Genomic DNA, 15672 nt, shown 5'->3' with positions numbered 1-15672 from the left:
CGATTGGCACGACCAGACGTGTTCCCCGAAGCACCAGGGAGTTATCCACTGACAGTTGATGACGTATGGGAAAGTATGGGGCAACTTCTGGACTCAGCAGTTTCACCTTTTGTGGCCAGCCACGAGCAATCTGTTCACGGAGTGCAGAAACCTCCGGACAAGGGGCAACAGCAGCCTCAAAGTCAGTAATGGGCAAAGCAGCAAGAGCATCAGTGATGTATGCTACCATTTCTGGCTCAGCATCCAGGGCAGGGTCAGCAGCTCCAGGAATAGGAAGACGGGAAAGGCAGTCAGCAGTGTAATTTTCCGATCCTGGACGGTAGATCACATCATAATCATAGGCCATGAGCCTGGCAGACCAGCGTGCAATACGCATTCCAGCACGACCTATGCCCTTAGTGGTAAGCAGTGTAGTGAGGGCCTGATGGTCAGTACGTAGGGTGAATTTTCGCCCCCACAAGTATGTGCGCCACTTTTCAACTGCCCAAACGCATCCCAGCGCTTCCTTTTCTACAGTGGAGTATTTACGTTCCACTGTGTTGAGTGCCCGGGAGGCAAAAGCCACTGTACGTTCCACGCCGTCAGGATGAAACTGGGTGAACACAGCTCCCAAGCCGTAATCTGAGGCGTCAGTAGACACCACTGTATGCAGGGAAGGATCGAAAAGTGTAAGGGCAGCACTGTTCACCAGCAGCAGTTTAATTTTCTGAAAACTTTTCTGTGCCTCACTCGTCCAGTGAAAGTCAGTGTCTTTTCTAATGCATGCCCGCATAGGCTCAGATTCTGTTGCATAGTTAGGGATGAACTTTGAATACCAGGACACTAGGCCTAGAAAAGAGCGAAGGGCAGCAGGATCTGTCGGAGCTGGGGCATTCAGAACAGCTTCGATGTGCTCTTTGTCAGGCGCGATGCCTTCGGCTGACACCACGTGACCCAGGAAGCGTAGACTTGACTGATTAAAGCAGCACTTTTCCTCATTCAGGAGTAGACCTGCTTCTTGCAGGCGGTGAAGAACTTGCTTCAGGCGAGCATCATGTACTGTGCTGTTGGCTCCATAGATAATTATATCATCCAGATAATTCTGCACACCTGGCAGGCCTTTGAGGATGGTAGCCATCATCTTTTGGAATGCAGATGGTGCAGAGGAGAGGCCATAGGGCACACGGCAGTAGCGGAAGAGTCCTTCATGGGTAATGAAAGCAGTCAGGTCCCTACTTTCCTCATGTAGAGGCACCTGGTGGTAGGCACTTGCCAGATCAATGGTCGAAAACACTGCGGCTCCACGCAGAGTGGACAGCAGCTCATCTATGTGTGGGATTGGATAGCAGTCTGTAATGACAGCCTTGTTTGGCTCTCGGAGATCCACACACATTCGAATGCCTCCTTTCTTCTTTCGTGTGACAACGATAGGAGACACCCAGGGGGAAGCATCAATTCTCTCTATCACACCAGCGGCCAGGAGCCTATTCACCTCTTCTGTGACTGCATCTCTCACAGACAGGGGCAAACGGCGCAATTTTTGTCTCACCGGGGGAACAGAGGCAGAGAATTTGACCCGGTGCACAAATTTGTTAGCACAGCCAATTAGTGGGAGAGAGGTAGATAGGTGCATCACAGGGGCATTCGGAGCAGGGGCAAGAGGAGGAACTACAGCACCTCCTACAATGTGAATGTTCAATGCAATCATTAAATCCAGGCCCAGCAATGGGGTCCCCTTCTCCACAACGAAGAAGGTTGCTGCAGCAGTGACATCACCTTTAGTCACCAGTGCTGAAAGGCATCCCAGCACAGGTATGGGTGACTTGGTATATGTAGTTAAACGAATAGCAGGTGGTGTTAAGTGTGACTCACCAAAATGTTCTTCAAACACGGTGCTGGGCAATATGGACACTGGGGACGCAGAATCAACAACCAGGTCCATGGCATGGGCTGGTGAGTCTGAAGGCTGGATCTTGACATTGCATTTTATTTTATCAGATTTGCAGGCAGTCTCTTGAATGCACAGGACAGTCACTTCAGGGACCTCCACTTCTCGCACTTGATGGGTAGGAGCAGAGCGACACACTCTGGCGAAATGTCCCTTCTTGTGGCAGGATTTGCAAGTAGCTTTAGCAGCAGGACATGAGGGAGCATTTGCTAGGTGACTGTCAGATCCACATCTGAAACATGTACGGGAGGACTTCCCAGTGGCAGCAGTAGGTGCAGGTTTCTGTGTGGATTGTTTATTCTGAGACCATGGTCGATGTGCTCTCTTTTGCACTGCTTGTACTTGAAAGCTAGGTTTATCTCCAACCATGCATTTAGCTTGTTCAGCTGCAGACTCGATCTGTGTAGCAAGCGTGATAGCCCCATCCAGATTGAGGTTAGGCTCCAGTAGGAGTTTCTCCCTAATATGGGCATTCGTGACATATTGGATAATCTGATCACGCAGCATCTCATCAGTTTTATCACCAAAATCACATGAAGATGCAAGCTCTCTGAGAGCAGCCACATATTGGGTAACAGTCTCATGTGGGCCTTGTGCTCGTTTTCTGAATGTATGGCGTTCCACTACCACATTAGTCGCTGGGGTGAAATGTGCTCTGAGTGCAGTAACAGCAGTAACATAATCATCACCTGTATTTGGTAGTGAGTTAAATGTCCTCTGTCCTTCCGTTCCAAGGCAGTGAAGGAGTAGAGCCCTTTTTCTTGCAGCAGGCCATGCATTCCCTGTTGCATTTATGACCAGTAGGTAGTTGTCAAACATTTGCATCCATGACTTGAAAGGAATTGTAGGCTTCCCAGGGCATGGCAAAAACGGAGCAGGACAAGGCACATTTACAGCCATCTTTTCCAAAAAATGGTCCTCTGTAGTTGAAGTGTAGTAGGTGGGTTACCTCGTCGCCAATTTGTAGAGGTGGATGGCAAGTAATAAGACACTGGAGAGCTTGGATTCATTTCACATTGACTATTCTTTGTTAGTGCTCAGCATAGCTTCACAACATGGCATACAATGTACATCTCACTTCCTGTCCACACTTCTTCATATGACCTCTGTAGCCAGGCTACCTACAGTGACACCAAGTGGTGTAAAGGAGTAACTACATGTATTAAATACTGGATAACAGTAGGACACAACAGATTTCAATTGCAATGTATAATATTATCCCCATATCTTAGTTTCACTAACATTGTTCATGTGAAATAGTATGTTTATGATTTAATATGTAAGCCTATTGAAATTATGAGAATCGCTATGTATAGTGCATGGTTGGGTGGTGTGAAACTGAACAACACCAGCAGCAATAAGCACCCCACAGAACTCAGGATCCTTAGTCACAGAACAACTCAGACCCCAATAAAATCTCCTGTTTAGTCCTACATCAATATCGTCCTCGTTCTCGTTCATGTGGAGTGGGTTGTATGTGCTTTTGTTGAAATGGTGGAAGTGGAAGTGAGTAATAGTATTTCACCCTGCACCGCCCCACCGCCGTGGCGACTGCCTGCCTGCCGGCCGGCTTGAAGCATGCATTCAACCCGTGCTCGCCAACGGTGACAGGCCGTCGCGGATCATCATAGCGATTTTTCTTCATTGCAATGAATAACCGTGGACAGAGTAGTTCACATGAATGAACGATGCTGTAGTGGCATGGGGCATTTGAGGGGCAATATGTTTTATATGCACGATTACAAATAAAAGAGAGTCTCCTCTACTTCCTACTTCCTCATTTGCGGGACTCGGTGTGATATTGCGATTATGCTACAGTTACCCTTAAAAAAACATCAACTCAATGTCATTGTTGTAACTATAAGATATCGATAGAAATTCATAATTTTGTAATGTCATATTTAGCCATACGAGCGCAATATCCATAGCGTCCGTCCCAGCAGCAACAACAATCCCATAGCCTGAAGTGACCTGGCTCAGCCAATAGAATGAGGGGGGGAGGGGGGTGGAGCTAGATATGCATTTGTTTGGAAACACTCACTCACTTCTGTGTACAAACACTGGAAACTTGTCTATATCACCTTTAACCTTTTCTGCGACCTCGCCGTCTCAACAGACAGACAACACGACGCTGGAGATGATTGGAAAAGGACAGCCACCGGTGACGTCCAGCGGAGTCCATTCGTCCCACTTTGTGAAAACAAACGATGCATTCCAAATAGGGTTTGCTATAGAGCACCGAAGTCTGACGTCACTTTCAGTAGAGGGCGTCAGTCCCCAGGTTCATGTATTTGTTTAGTCCCCATTGAGGCGATTTGAGATCGCCTCATATAAGAACTGTGTTTGAAAAATAAACATGTCACCCCGGCCGCTTCACTCATATGGATATGAAGAATCAACTGACTGAGAGAAAACGCTATTGTTACTGCTGCTGAATTAGACACTTAAGACACGCAAAATACAGCCCCTAATCACTCATTTGTTTGAATATAAAGCTTGTACCAGTGAGTGCACATAGATATAACAGCTGGGTTATAGCTCTCTAACAGTATACTGATTCTACAAGGGCAGAGACAGACACACAGACTGGCACAGAGACACACACACGCACACACACACACACACACACACACACACACACACACACACACACACACATGCGCGCGCGCGCACACACACGTCCAAGTTCAGATGTAGGTGAAACTACTTTATTTCAATTACACTGTTTTGTAGCCAGGTCGACCTATTGTCGTCCCTAAGAAAATTGGGGGCCTATAAAGAACAAGCTCACACTCGTGTGCACATGCACGCACGCACACACACACGCACGCACGCGTGCGGTCAGAGGTGAGAACATCAATCATTCTTCCATGATGTCTTCATCCCAGCCCCTCTCAGCTACAGAAGTGTGTGTGTGTGTGTGTGTGTGTGTGTGTGTGTGTGTGTGTGTGTGTGTGTGTGTGTGTGTGTGTGTGTGTGTGTGTGTGTGTGTGTTCGTCCCAGCTCTCAGGGCCATCGCTATACCTGTCGCTATACCTTCCGGGCACCAGGCAAAATGTTCAGGAGGATGTTTTTTTTGTTTTGCTTTTTGCAACAATTTCCTTCATTTCGTTGAGGAAATGCAGATCCAGATCACTCTAATAGCATCTCTGAGGATGGAATTCTGGATGAGCAGGACATGTGCAGCATTTTGTACAAAACGGGCCACTCCTGAGAACGTTGGAAGGCAATCTTAGCCAATCAGTGTAGAATATGAGAAATCCAACAGGCTCGTCTTGATCACATGACTACAGAGATCATGTGTACCGATTTGCGTGATATTTGGATGAAATCTGTGCGACTAACATAAGCAATGTGTTTTCCAGAAATGATTTGTAGAATTTTGTTCGAAACATGTGAGCTGTGTGGAAGCCAATCAGGATGGAAGATGGGAAATGGTGCGCTCCGTGTTGATCACATGACTATAGACTAGAGATAGTGTATACCGAATTGTGTGATGTATGGATAAAATGTGTACGAGTAATCTACAGAAATGTGTTTTGCCTAAATCGACCTCATGGTGGCGCTATAACAGGCCGTTGAGGAATATTTGGGGCAGAGGTTCGTCGTTGGCATCCAGGGAGTGTGTGTGCAAAGTTTGGCATGGATCGGGCCAAAGGTGCCGGAGATTAGCTGGTGACGGACGGACGGACACACACACACACACACACGGACGGAGTGCAAAACATACTCTCCCCCCATGCCTTCGGCCTGGTGGAGATAATAATACTAGGCCACAATTTCTGAGGGTACGTCTGTCAGAATCATTAGAATAGTCGCAAACAGAACAATTCCATTCAAACCAACACAATGTTCAAGACTTCAATAAAAATGTAAGCACCTTTCCTATAGCTCAGGGGTGGGCAACAGGCGGCCCGGGGGCCACATGCGGCCCCCACCTTCACTTAATGCGGCCCTCAGGCTAATGTCAGAATACTGGTATAATATTGGTTTCAGCTGTTTACAATTCCACAACATGCAAACATGACCCGCTTTATTTACTTCAGTCTAAATTAGTAGCTCAATGTGCAACACCAGTATAATTAAAGGCATTTGAAATGACATGAAAATGTTAATTTTCAGGATTCCAATTCAAAAATAGCAAAAATTCAAGATTTCAATTCGAACATAGCAAAAATAGCCGATCTACAAGCTCAAAACGCGTCGTAGCATGACACGTTTTGAGCTTGTAGATCGGCTATTTTTGCTACGACAGCAATATATGGCCCTACTAGGCAGTTGGTGTGGAAATATAGTGGCCCTCTCCATCGTCAAAGTTGCCCCACCCCTGCTATAGCTTAAACGTTTAAGGACAATCAAACATCCAACCCACACGTTTACGTCTGTAAACCATTGACGTGACGTCGTTGTATCATCTGACTGATCCTATTTGTAACTCTCCCGAGTGTACACAATGTACAGTACGAGAGGCATACAGTATGGCCTCGTAAGGGAAGCACAGCGTACCGTACAACAGCGATGAAGGACAGAGTGTGTATTGTACCTGGTAGAGTGCGAGAGAGTGTCCGTATCTGTACAGGGGACCGTTCGTGACAGGCACCGCGTCCCAGGTGGTGGTCTCCAGGTTGTAGCTTGAAGAAACGAGACAAAGTGAAAAGGTGAGTGTGTGTGTGTGTGTGTGTGTGTGTGTGTGTGTGTGTGTGTGTCCTTGCGTGTGTGTGTCTCCGTGCGTGTCCGTGCGTGTGTGTCCGTGCGTGCGTCCGTCCGTGCGTGCATAGTTGAGACAGAGAAAAAAAGACACATACAGTACATGGCATACTGTACATGGGTCACAGTTGTCCGCTGAAAGTTCTGAATCGTTTTGTTTGCTTGACTCTGCGTCTTAAAATAAAACATTGGCACTTTGGCTACCACGTGTGTGTGCCCTTTCTCTTGAAGATTACTTTTTATACATGGGCCACAGGATATAAGGATTAAAATAAAGCCCATCTACAAAAAGGTTCAAGTTCAACGTGAGAGATTCCTATAGCAGCATACGCATGTTATCGTATTGTCTGTACTGTACACGCTCATTGGCGGGAACCCCTTTTGGTGTTAGCATTATGTTATGCTTTAGCTATTGAAAAATAGCAGATCTAGCTTGTAGGTCTGCTATTTTTGAAAAAATCAAACCACTGATACAGAAACATACGGTTTTTCAGAAAATTGTCAGGACTTCAAAGACATTTCTTTTAATTTCGACGTCAGACCTAAATGGGTTAATTATGTTCACTAGCCCTTACCCGTTGTGAGATATTTGTACTGCGCCCTAGGTGCATTTTTTATTCACTAATAAATTAATTATTAATCATTAATGTGTCAAATCGAAAAAAGGGCTTCGTGAAGACCTCCATATTATTATGGTAAATTATGTGTGAAAAGTGGGAGTGATTTGGTGCAGGCAGTGTGGAGCTATGACAGTGTTTCTGACACACACACAGACAGACTGACACACACACACAGACAGACTGACACACACACAGACAGACTGACACACACACACAGACAGACTGACACACACACACACAGACTGACACACACACACACACACACACAGACAGACTGACACACACACAGACAGACATTGGCTGAATTATAGTATTATTATTATATTATATATATAGTATGATATGCTCTAATCTGAGTTTCCAGAAGTTTTATTTTTCGCCACTAGGCGGGCGAGAAAGACTTCTGGGAAAAAAGGACCGTATCCCTGTGAGGGAAGTACGTTGCGCTCAGAATCTGCATACCATGAAAATAGTCCGAAGGGAATCCAATTCCAAATTGAATTGTAGTAGGCCACCACCGCTCAAGGAGAAATTGTTTCCCTTCCGTCTTATTTAGATGTAGCGCCCACTCCATGTGGAACCCGCCCCTGTCTTTTGATTCGCATTTCATTTGAAACGCAACGCACTGGGCCACGCCCCTGCTGCACAGGAGCTGAGGCCAATTTTCCTAGACTAGATATGCTCTGACATGTATTATCTACCATAGGCCCTTTATACTTTATGTTCTTGTAAAGTATAAAGGCGCTGTATGAATAAAACGTATGGTTACTTGAGGAGCATGTTGTAGTTGGAGTAGTTGAAGGAGTAGCCGCCCACCACCCACATCAGGCCAGAGTGCAACAGTGCTCTGTGTGACGCGCGGCCCAACGACTGGGCCGACGGCTTGACGCCGGGCAGCATCCAGAACGCCTCCGTGGACGGAACCGAGAGAGAACAATCTGGGCCTAGAGGAGGGAGAGAGAGAGAGAGAGAGAGAGAGAGAGAGAGAGAGAGAGTTAGTTAGTAGCCTCGGAAACCCAGACATTTTTAGTTACAACAACAGCAACTTACACAATTATTTTCTCATGGCAAATAAGTGCAGGACAACAGTGGCAAGTACAGTACATCATAGGAAGAACACCAAATCTAGCGAGACAATTCTTTAAAATGTTACGGTTAGCCTTTGGTACTTTGTACCGTCTACCAGAGGGAAGTAGTTCGAACTCCCTGCAGAGTGGATGAGAGGGGTCGTTTGCTATCTTGACAGCTTTTTTACGAATTGAGAGAGAGAGAGAGAGAGAGAGAGAGAGAGAGAGAGAGAGAGAGAGCATAGTATCATTTCACTCAGAGAGTGTACAAATGGGAACGTGAAGGTCCACTTTTGGTTCCATTTGTATACACTGTGAAATGAAAACGGATTACTTGACTGTATAGGGCTGGACAGTGGAATCTCCAAATGACACACAGCCTACGTACGTGTTAAAGGTAGGCCAAGTGATTGTCTTTGTTTAAACAAGTGTTTAATATCTCTATATTCTGTTAGTACTCATTGCTATCGTGTTCCTTCAGTAAACGGAGGAGAGTCGCTGCATGTGTTTCTCCAGCGCTTTATTCTACAGAAAATGCATTTTCAGGTCGGGATAAATAAATGAGCAGAGAAATTATTGGAACTGGAAGGCTATAAAAGATAAAGCTGATATGATACTCTCTCCTGATTGGCTGGAATTTTGCAGCCCACCTGAATATGATTTTCTGTTTATTAAAGGAGCATTCAGTGATTTGGAAAACCCTCCCGGTCTGCCCCAGGACACAAGATGTGCACATGCACACGCACTACAGTGGGGGGGGGGGGACGACGACACACGCGACAGGCCAACAGCCCGCACACCAAGGCACGCCCCCGCTCGATCATGATTGGCGCAAGGCCCCTCTCTATCCTGATTGGATGAAGGCTGGGCCACCTAGCCCAAAACGAAACGAAACAAAACCTTTTTTGACCCCCAGGGGTTAACTGGGGACAGGGAGGAACTCCTGCTTATATGGTCAGCACACTCTATAGTAGGGAGGATTATCACAACAAAACAAAAAAATAAGTGATATTTGAATGAAGTGAAATCACTGAATATAGCTTGAAAGAGTGGCTGTTACTGAAGTATATAGCAATGATTACTATCAGAATATAGAGGTTTAACCTTTTAACAAAAAACACTTTGTTTTAACCCAAAAATATCACTTACCCTACCCTTTCATTATTACACTCAACATACAGTAAGTTCTGATTGTATAAACAAGGCATACTAGAGATATCTGTTGGAGGTTACATGGACCGATGGCCCAGCAAAGCACCACACTGCCATCTACTGGTTTTGGCAAGTCACATTATGCTGACATTTCTTTTTTTACCTAACAGAGTGGGTGGTCTGCTCCCCACAGTGGCAGGGAGACATTGGTGGGATTCAGCACTAGATCAACTTGGGTCATGTGTAAATAGAGAGGTGGGGTCTTAACCATTAGACCATCAAGGATATCAGGATACCAGAAAACATCTTGGGACAGTTGTTAAATGGAAGCCATGCATTTATGTCACACAAACGTTTCATGAACTGCATTTGTAGTTTTAAAGAGAAAATGTCTAGTTTCTTCTGTGAAAGAACATAGAGTGGAAGTGAGCAAGGTGTTGCTATGGAGATACGCATATTTAAAGAGGGGGTGCCACAACTTTTAGTATTTTTCCAATTTTTCATGTATCTATGAGGTGACAGTACTTCATTAGACACCCTGGAGTCGTTTTTATGTGCAATGGTGTATTAACTTTGTATTTAGGGTTTCTTCCTGGAGGCTGAACCATTGACAGTCAAACGGTCCAATGAAATAAACATATAATATAGGGACATCACACTATCAGCCCCTCCCCTAACCCCTCCCCCTTTATCATACAACTACAGCTGTGGGTGCGGCTTCAGTTCAGGTGGATCACCACCCACCAGGCAAACCAGGCATACTTAATGAACTGGTGGGCGTGCCCACTTGAAAACAACTTTTTAACAAATACTGTACACTTTTTTTGAAAAAAGTGATACCTCCTTATATAACAATAAGACCTGGTGATCTTGTTTTAGGGTGTAAAAAAATCACGGCACTGCATCTTTAAAGGTTCTTTAACTTCCCCTTCTTATTACAGGCAATAGACATCTCTGACTGTTTGGCTCTGAAGTCACATTTGATCACACGAGTTGTGAGATCGCCAAGTCCCTGGAATCGCCACTACATCTTGACTGAATCATTTGGTGTGTTCTCACATTGAAAATATAATATGTCAAAAATATTTTCTTTTGTTTTTATTTTATTACCAAAGGTCCCCTTTTGTTCTTTTACATTGTCAATCCTCGTATAAGCTAACAAACCTTCCTGTTTCAGTAGCCTCTGAACTTTTAGCCACCATAGACATCTAATACACAATTTAATTTGAACAATCATGAAAACTCGGGAGGACATACGACATCTGAAATCCTCCTCCTGCGTGTCTTGATATTCTGCCAACAGGCCTTTTAGAAAATATTCCATGGCCTGATTTTGGCCTCAAGTTACACATTGCAAATGGTTTGTTGCACTCCCTCTGGTGTTGTGAATGTGGAGTGTTTTAACAGGTACATATGGGTATGTTGGTGGTGTAGCAAATCTCATTGCAATTTCCTGTAATCTGTCATCAACAGGTGCTCTGATTTGCCGGCAGTAAGTGACATCACTTACTGCAAATCCCATATATGTCAATGGGATTTGCCAGCAGATGTCACTGTTTCACTGTGTTGCCTGTTTTCATTGTAGCTCAAAAGGCCCAAAAAACCCCAAAGAAAACTTCAGACCACAGAAAATCCACTGAATGTTCAAAGTTCAGGTTTTTTGGGTGTAATTGAGGTCATAACACCTTTAAAGTTGAAAGAGCCAGAGGACTTCTGTCTCAGCACGGATTTAGAAAGACGCGTCCATGCGTTCATCTTCAGTAGACTACTTGACGGTGTCTTTACAGGCCTCCTTAAACCAATCAGACGGGTGCAGAGGATTCAGAATACTGCTCAAGTCCTTACGGTCCTTAATAGTAAGAATACTGGACAACTCACCCCGGTGCTTGCCTGTTTTTCCTCCCGGAATTTTCACCAGTGAGGGGGATAACTTTGTAATATGCTATTGGCCGTTTGTATTCTTTTTGGAAAAATATAAAAAGATACTCCTGTGGAAAGGCTATATTATTTTACTTATATTGACCCTATAAACTTAACCCATTCTGACCTGAGATCAGATTCATACGAGGTTTCCACTGGACACACACTGGTCCGATTAACACCATTCCATTCTGACCTGAGATCAGATTCTAAAAATGTCAGTCGTTCTTCGATTTTTCAAAAATAGCAGACCTACAAGCTCGTAGCGCGCCACTCGGTGGCACGCTATGAGCTTGTAGATCTGCTATTTTTCAATATCTAAAGCATAACATGATGCTAACACCAAAAAAAGAAAGAAAAAAAAACCCCTCTGTGTTACCTTCCATTTGTAACTCAAGCACGGAGTAAATCACCGTGTGATTAGACATCAAAGGGAAATCAACATCATTAGGTCTTTCGAGCTAGACTGGTTTTGCCTTACATTAGCGCTGGTTAATCTGGGTTTATCGCTCTCCTATCTGACCCCTGTCGGGGTTTACATTTCAGTTCCTATAGATTCTACGCCGTAGTGGTAATCTGACATACTGCAAAGCTGACATGGCCATCTGGCTAGTATGCATGTTCAATACTCCTCCATGAATCCATCGCTGTTTAATTCATGATAAAACAGAAAACATTAATTGGACACTGTGGAGTCAGATGTATAGACACTGCGTGTGTTGGAATGCATGTATATGTTTACAGCAGTTAACAGTTTATCTGAAGTTTATTTGAAGTCTGCACTGATACACTATCTAAATGTAAACCAAATGTGTCAAGTTGATACGACACAGTACTGAATGTACACATGATCTATTTGAAAAATAGCAGACCTACAAGCTCGTAGCGCGCCACCGAGTGGCGCGCTACGAGCTTGTAGGTCTGCCTTTTTTTTTTAAATCGAAGAGCGACTGACATAGAAGACATTTTTAGAATCTGATCTCAGGTCAGAATGGGTTAAGTAAAACATTTGAGTAATTTTACCACCACTGACCGTGGCTTTGTTTGATGGTATATAGGTTGACCACAACATTGCATTGTTTCTGTGCTCTGGAGGCACATGGTGGTATTATAGACCCATTCAGAAACGGGTCTCATGGTCGCAGGCAACGTATTTCCTGTAGGCAGAGACGACATATGTGCGGTTTAAACCCGCACCTCCTTCTACTACAGTGAACGGCAGAGTGACTGATGTTAGTCTGCCTCAAACGTTACTCTTTCACCTGCTTTTTACTAACACTAACATTACAAAGATGCCCCAGAACATCGGGATGAACCTGTGTAGTTCATGGCTGCTCCAACAGTAGTAAAAAAACATAAAAAAATAAAATAAAAACGAATGTCAAAATATCTACCTCGGTGGCTGAGACCAGAGCCATAGAGTAATGGTTGAGACAAAGCAGTGAACGATACATAACGTCATTTTTTTTCCCCAATACCCAATCTTTCTGTTAAGGCTGCTGTACTTTATACTACTTAAAATGCTTAGTACCACAACTACCACACATTGCATAATAGTGCTCTGGATGCATGGTGGTATATTAGCCTGGCTTGGCCAGCCTCATAATGGGGATTCACTGAAGATTCCTTAACCCGTTTTGGTGTTAGCATCATGTCGTGCTTTAGCTATTTAAAAATAGCAGATCTACAAGCTCATAGCGCGCCACCGAGTGGCGCGCTACGAGCTTGTAGGTCTGCTATTTTTTTAAACTCAGGATTTAGAAGACATTTTTTAGAATCTGATCTCAGGTCAAAATGGGCTAAAGAACCACAATTCTTCTGTGCGTTGGAATCTGATCTCAGGTCAGAATGGGTTAATATGCGGGGAGGCATCTTCAGTGAATCCCCGCTATGAGGCTGGCCAAGCCAGGTCTCCCGTTCTGTTACACCTGTCTTTTTAATATCCCATCATCTAAAAGGACACGCTTCTGTGCTGTTTGTACATGCATCCAGGAGGGGGCAGTGCTACACCATCTAGCAATAGCAGGGCACAACTAACACTGCAACAGCTGCTGGAATGATTCACTGGTTTAGTTCAGTGGTGGAAAAAAGTACCCCGTTGTTTTACTCAAGTAAAAGTATCATTACTGCAATGTAGAACTACTCTGTTACAAGTAAAAGTCCAGAATTCAAAATGTACTTGAGAAAAAGTACAAAGGTATTGGCATCAAAATGTACTTGAAGTACCCAAAAAAATTCCCATTAAAAGTTTTCAAATGTATAAAAATCTTTCGAACATAGCCAGTCACAATGCCGACACATTGTGAGCTTGTAGATCTGCTATTTTCTAATGGCTTAACCACTTTTGACCTGGGAACGATTCTACAAATGCCTCTTTTCGTTGTTAGTAGTAGTTCAAATAGCCAATCTACAAGCTTCCAACGTGTCTAATATGTATGAAAATCTATTAGTAAAATAGGGGCCACATGGTGTTTGTTGACGACATGCATTATTGTGTTAATGTTGATGAATTGAGTACATACAGTAGAACCACAATAGAAAAAAAATAGGACTTTTTTGTGTTATCCTTTTAGCCTCAATGTCTTAGTCACAGCACAATGCTGTACATTTTGTGACTAATAAAGTATTACATCAATCAAAAACTAACTTGAAAAAAGAAGAAAACAATATCTAGTAAACTAGTCCCTTTTCCATGTTGCCGTATAGCCTGCTTGCTATATTTCTCTGGAGAGCTAAGGTTCAATGTAGTGAAGCTTACTTTAACCCATTCTGAACGGGAACCCATTTTGGTGTTAGCATCATGTTATGCTTTAGCTATTGAAAAATAGCAGATCTACAAGCTCATAGCGCGCCACCGAGTGGCGCGCTACGAGCTTGTAGGTCTGCTATTTTTGAAAAATCGAAGAACGACTGACATTTTTAGAATCTGATCTCAGGTCAGAATGGGTTAATGTAACTGGTTAATTAACTCTACAAGATAGCTTGGCCAACATTGGTAGAGACTCGAGAGACGATAAATAACTGATGATCACATGCTGCGCTACTCTTTCAGAACTCAGTCAGTCCGAGCTGTCTTACTGTAATTAACCTGACTCTACAAATGCCTTCTAAATCCTGACAGTTTTTCTGAAAAACCCATGTTTCTATATGTCAGTGGTTCTCAAACATATTCATGTCAAGGACACCCAAAATTCATACTATAATTCTGACAATGTCTGTCTGAATGTGTGTCCGTCTGTCTGTCAGAAACACTTCCGTAGCTCCTCACCGCCTGCACCCATCACTCCCACTTTTCACACAGGCATTGACCATAATAATATGGAGGTCTTAACAAAGCTCGATTTGACATATTAATGATTAATAATCAATTAATGAGTGAATTAAAAATGCGAAAACGCACCCAGGGCGCAGTACCCCCCCGGCAAAAAGCCCTACAGGTTCTATATCAATAACGGTGGCTTTTATCCCGATCTGCGCCGTGTTTAATCTCCCTGATTAAATTTCTATCCTGCCGGGTCCATAATTCCCATTTAACCCATTTTTGGCCGGGAACCCCTTTTGGTGTTATAGCACTACGTTATGCTTTAGCTATTGAAAAACAGCAGATCTACAAGCTCGTAGCGCGCCACCGAGTGGCGCGCTACGAGCTTGTAGGTCTGCTATTTATTTTCATTATCGAAGAACGACTGACATATAGAAACATAGCTTTTTCAGAAAACAGTCAGGATGTGTAGAAGACATTTTTTTTAGAATCTGATCTCAGGTCAGAATGGGTAAACCCTGTGGCCCGCTGCATGCCGTTAAATACCTTGCCAGCTGTCGTTGCAGACGCAGAGCTTCTCTCCGGTCAGGTCGCAGTAGCCGCGGCCCGCCGGGCTGCCACAGTCGCCGCGGCAGTACGGGACGTCGCAGGCCTCGCCCTTCCAGTAGTCGTCGCACTCGCAGTACACGCGGAGGCCGGACACCGCCGCGTTGGCGCCGCCGCTGCATCTACCGCGGCCCGAACAGTTGTTGGGACACGAGTTTATCCTGCAGGGGGGGGGACGGGGGGGGGGGGACGGAGCCGAAACAAGGCGAGAGAATGGGGGATTAGCCCTCTAACACCCTCATTAATTTATACTTGCAAAAAATAGATTTCAACCTTACTGCTATTTGTACTACTAGGACTAAGACTAATAAATATGTTAAAAATAAATAAAAAAATAAAGTTTGATGAAAAATTTATAATAATTATATAATAATAATATAATAAATTAATAATTTACATTTTGGGGATATC

At 44.1% G+C, this 15672-nt stretch overlaps 1 protein-coding gene across 1 annotated transcript in view; it reads right to left on the bottom strand.

Moving 5' to 3' along the window:
• atrnl1a (attractin-like 1a) overlaps window positions 1–15672 on the bottom strand; it is a 452296-nt gene that overhangs the window by 358249 nt on the left and 78375 nt on the right. Inside the window, exons 5-7 of the mRNA XM_083775478.1 lie at window positions 15202–15422; window positions 8024–8198; window positions 6471–6558 (exon numbers count right to left, since the gene is read on the bottom strand). Of these exons, the coding sequence (XP_083631604.1) occupies window positions 6471–6558; window positions 8024–8198; window positions 15202–15422 (484 nt within the window). The remainder of the gene's footprint in view (window positions 1–6470; window positions 6559–8023; window positions 8199–15201; window positions 15423–15672) is intronic.

This window comes from Protomyctophum parallelum (genome assembly GCF_964188405.1).
Source record: "Protomyctophum parallelum genome assembly, chromosome: 10".
In the NCBI taxonomy this organism is placed as follows: domain Eukaryota; kingdom Metazoa; phylum Chordata; class Actinopteri; order Myctophiformes; family Myctophidae; genus Protomyctophum; species Protomyctophum parallelum.
This window is presented reverse-complemented; position numbering and strand designations above follow the sequence as displayed.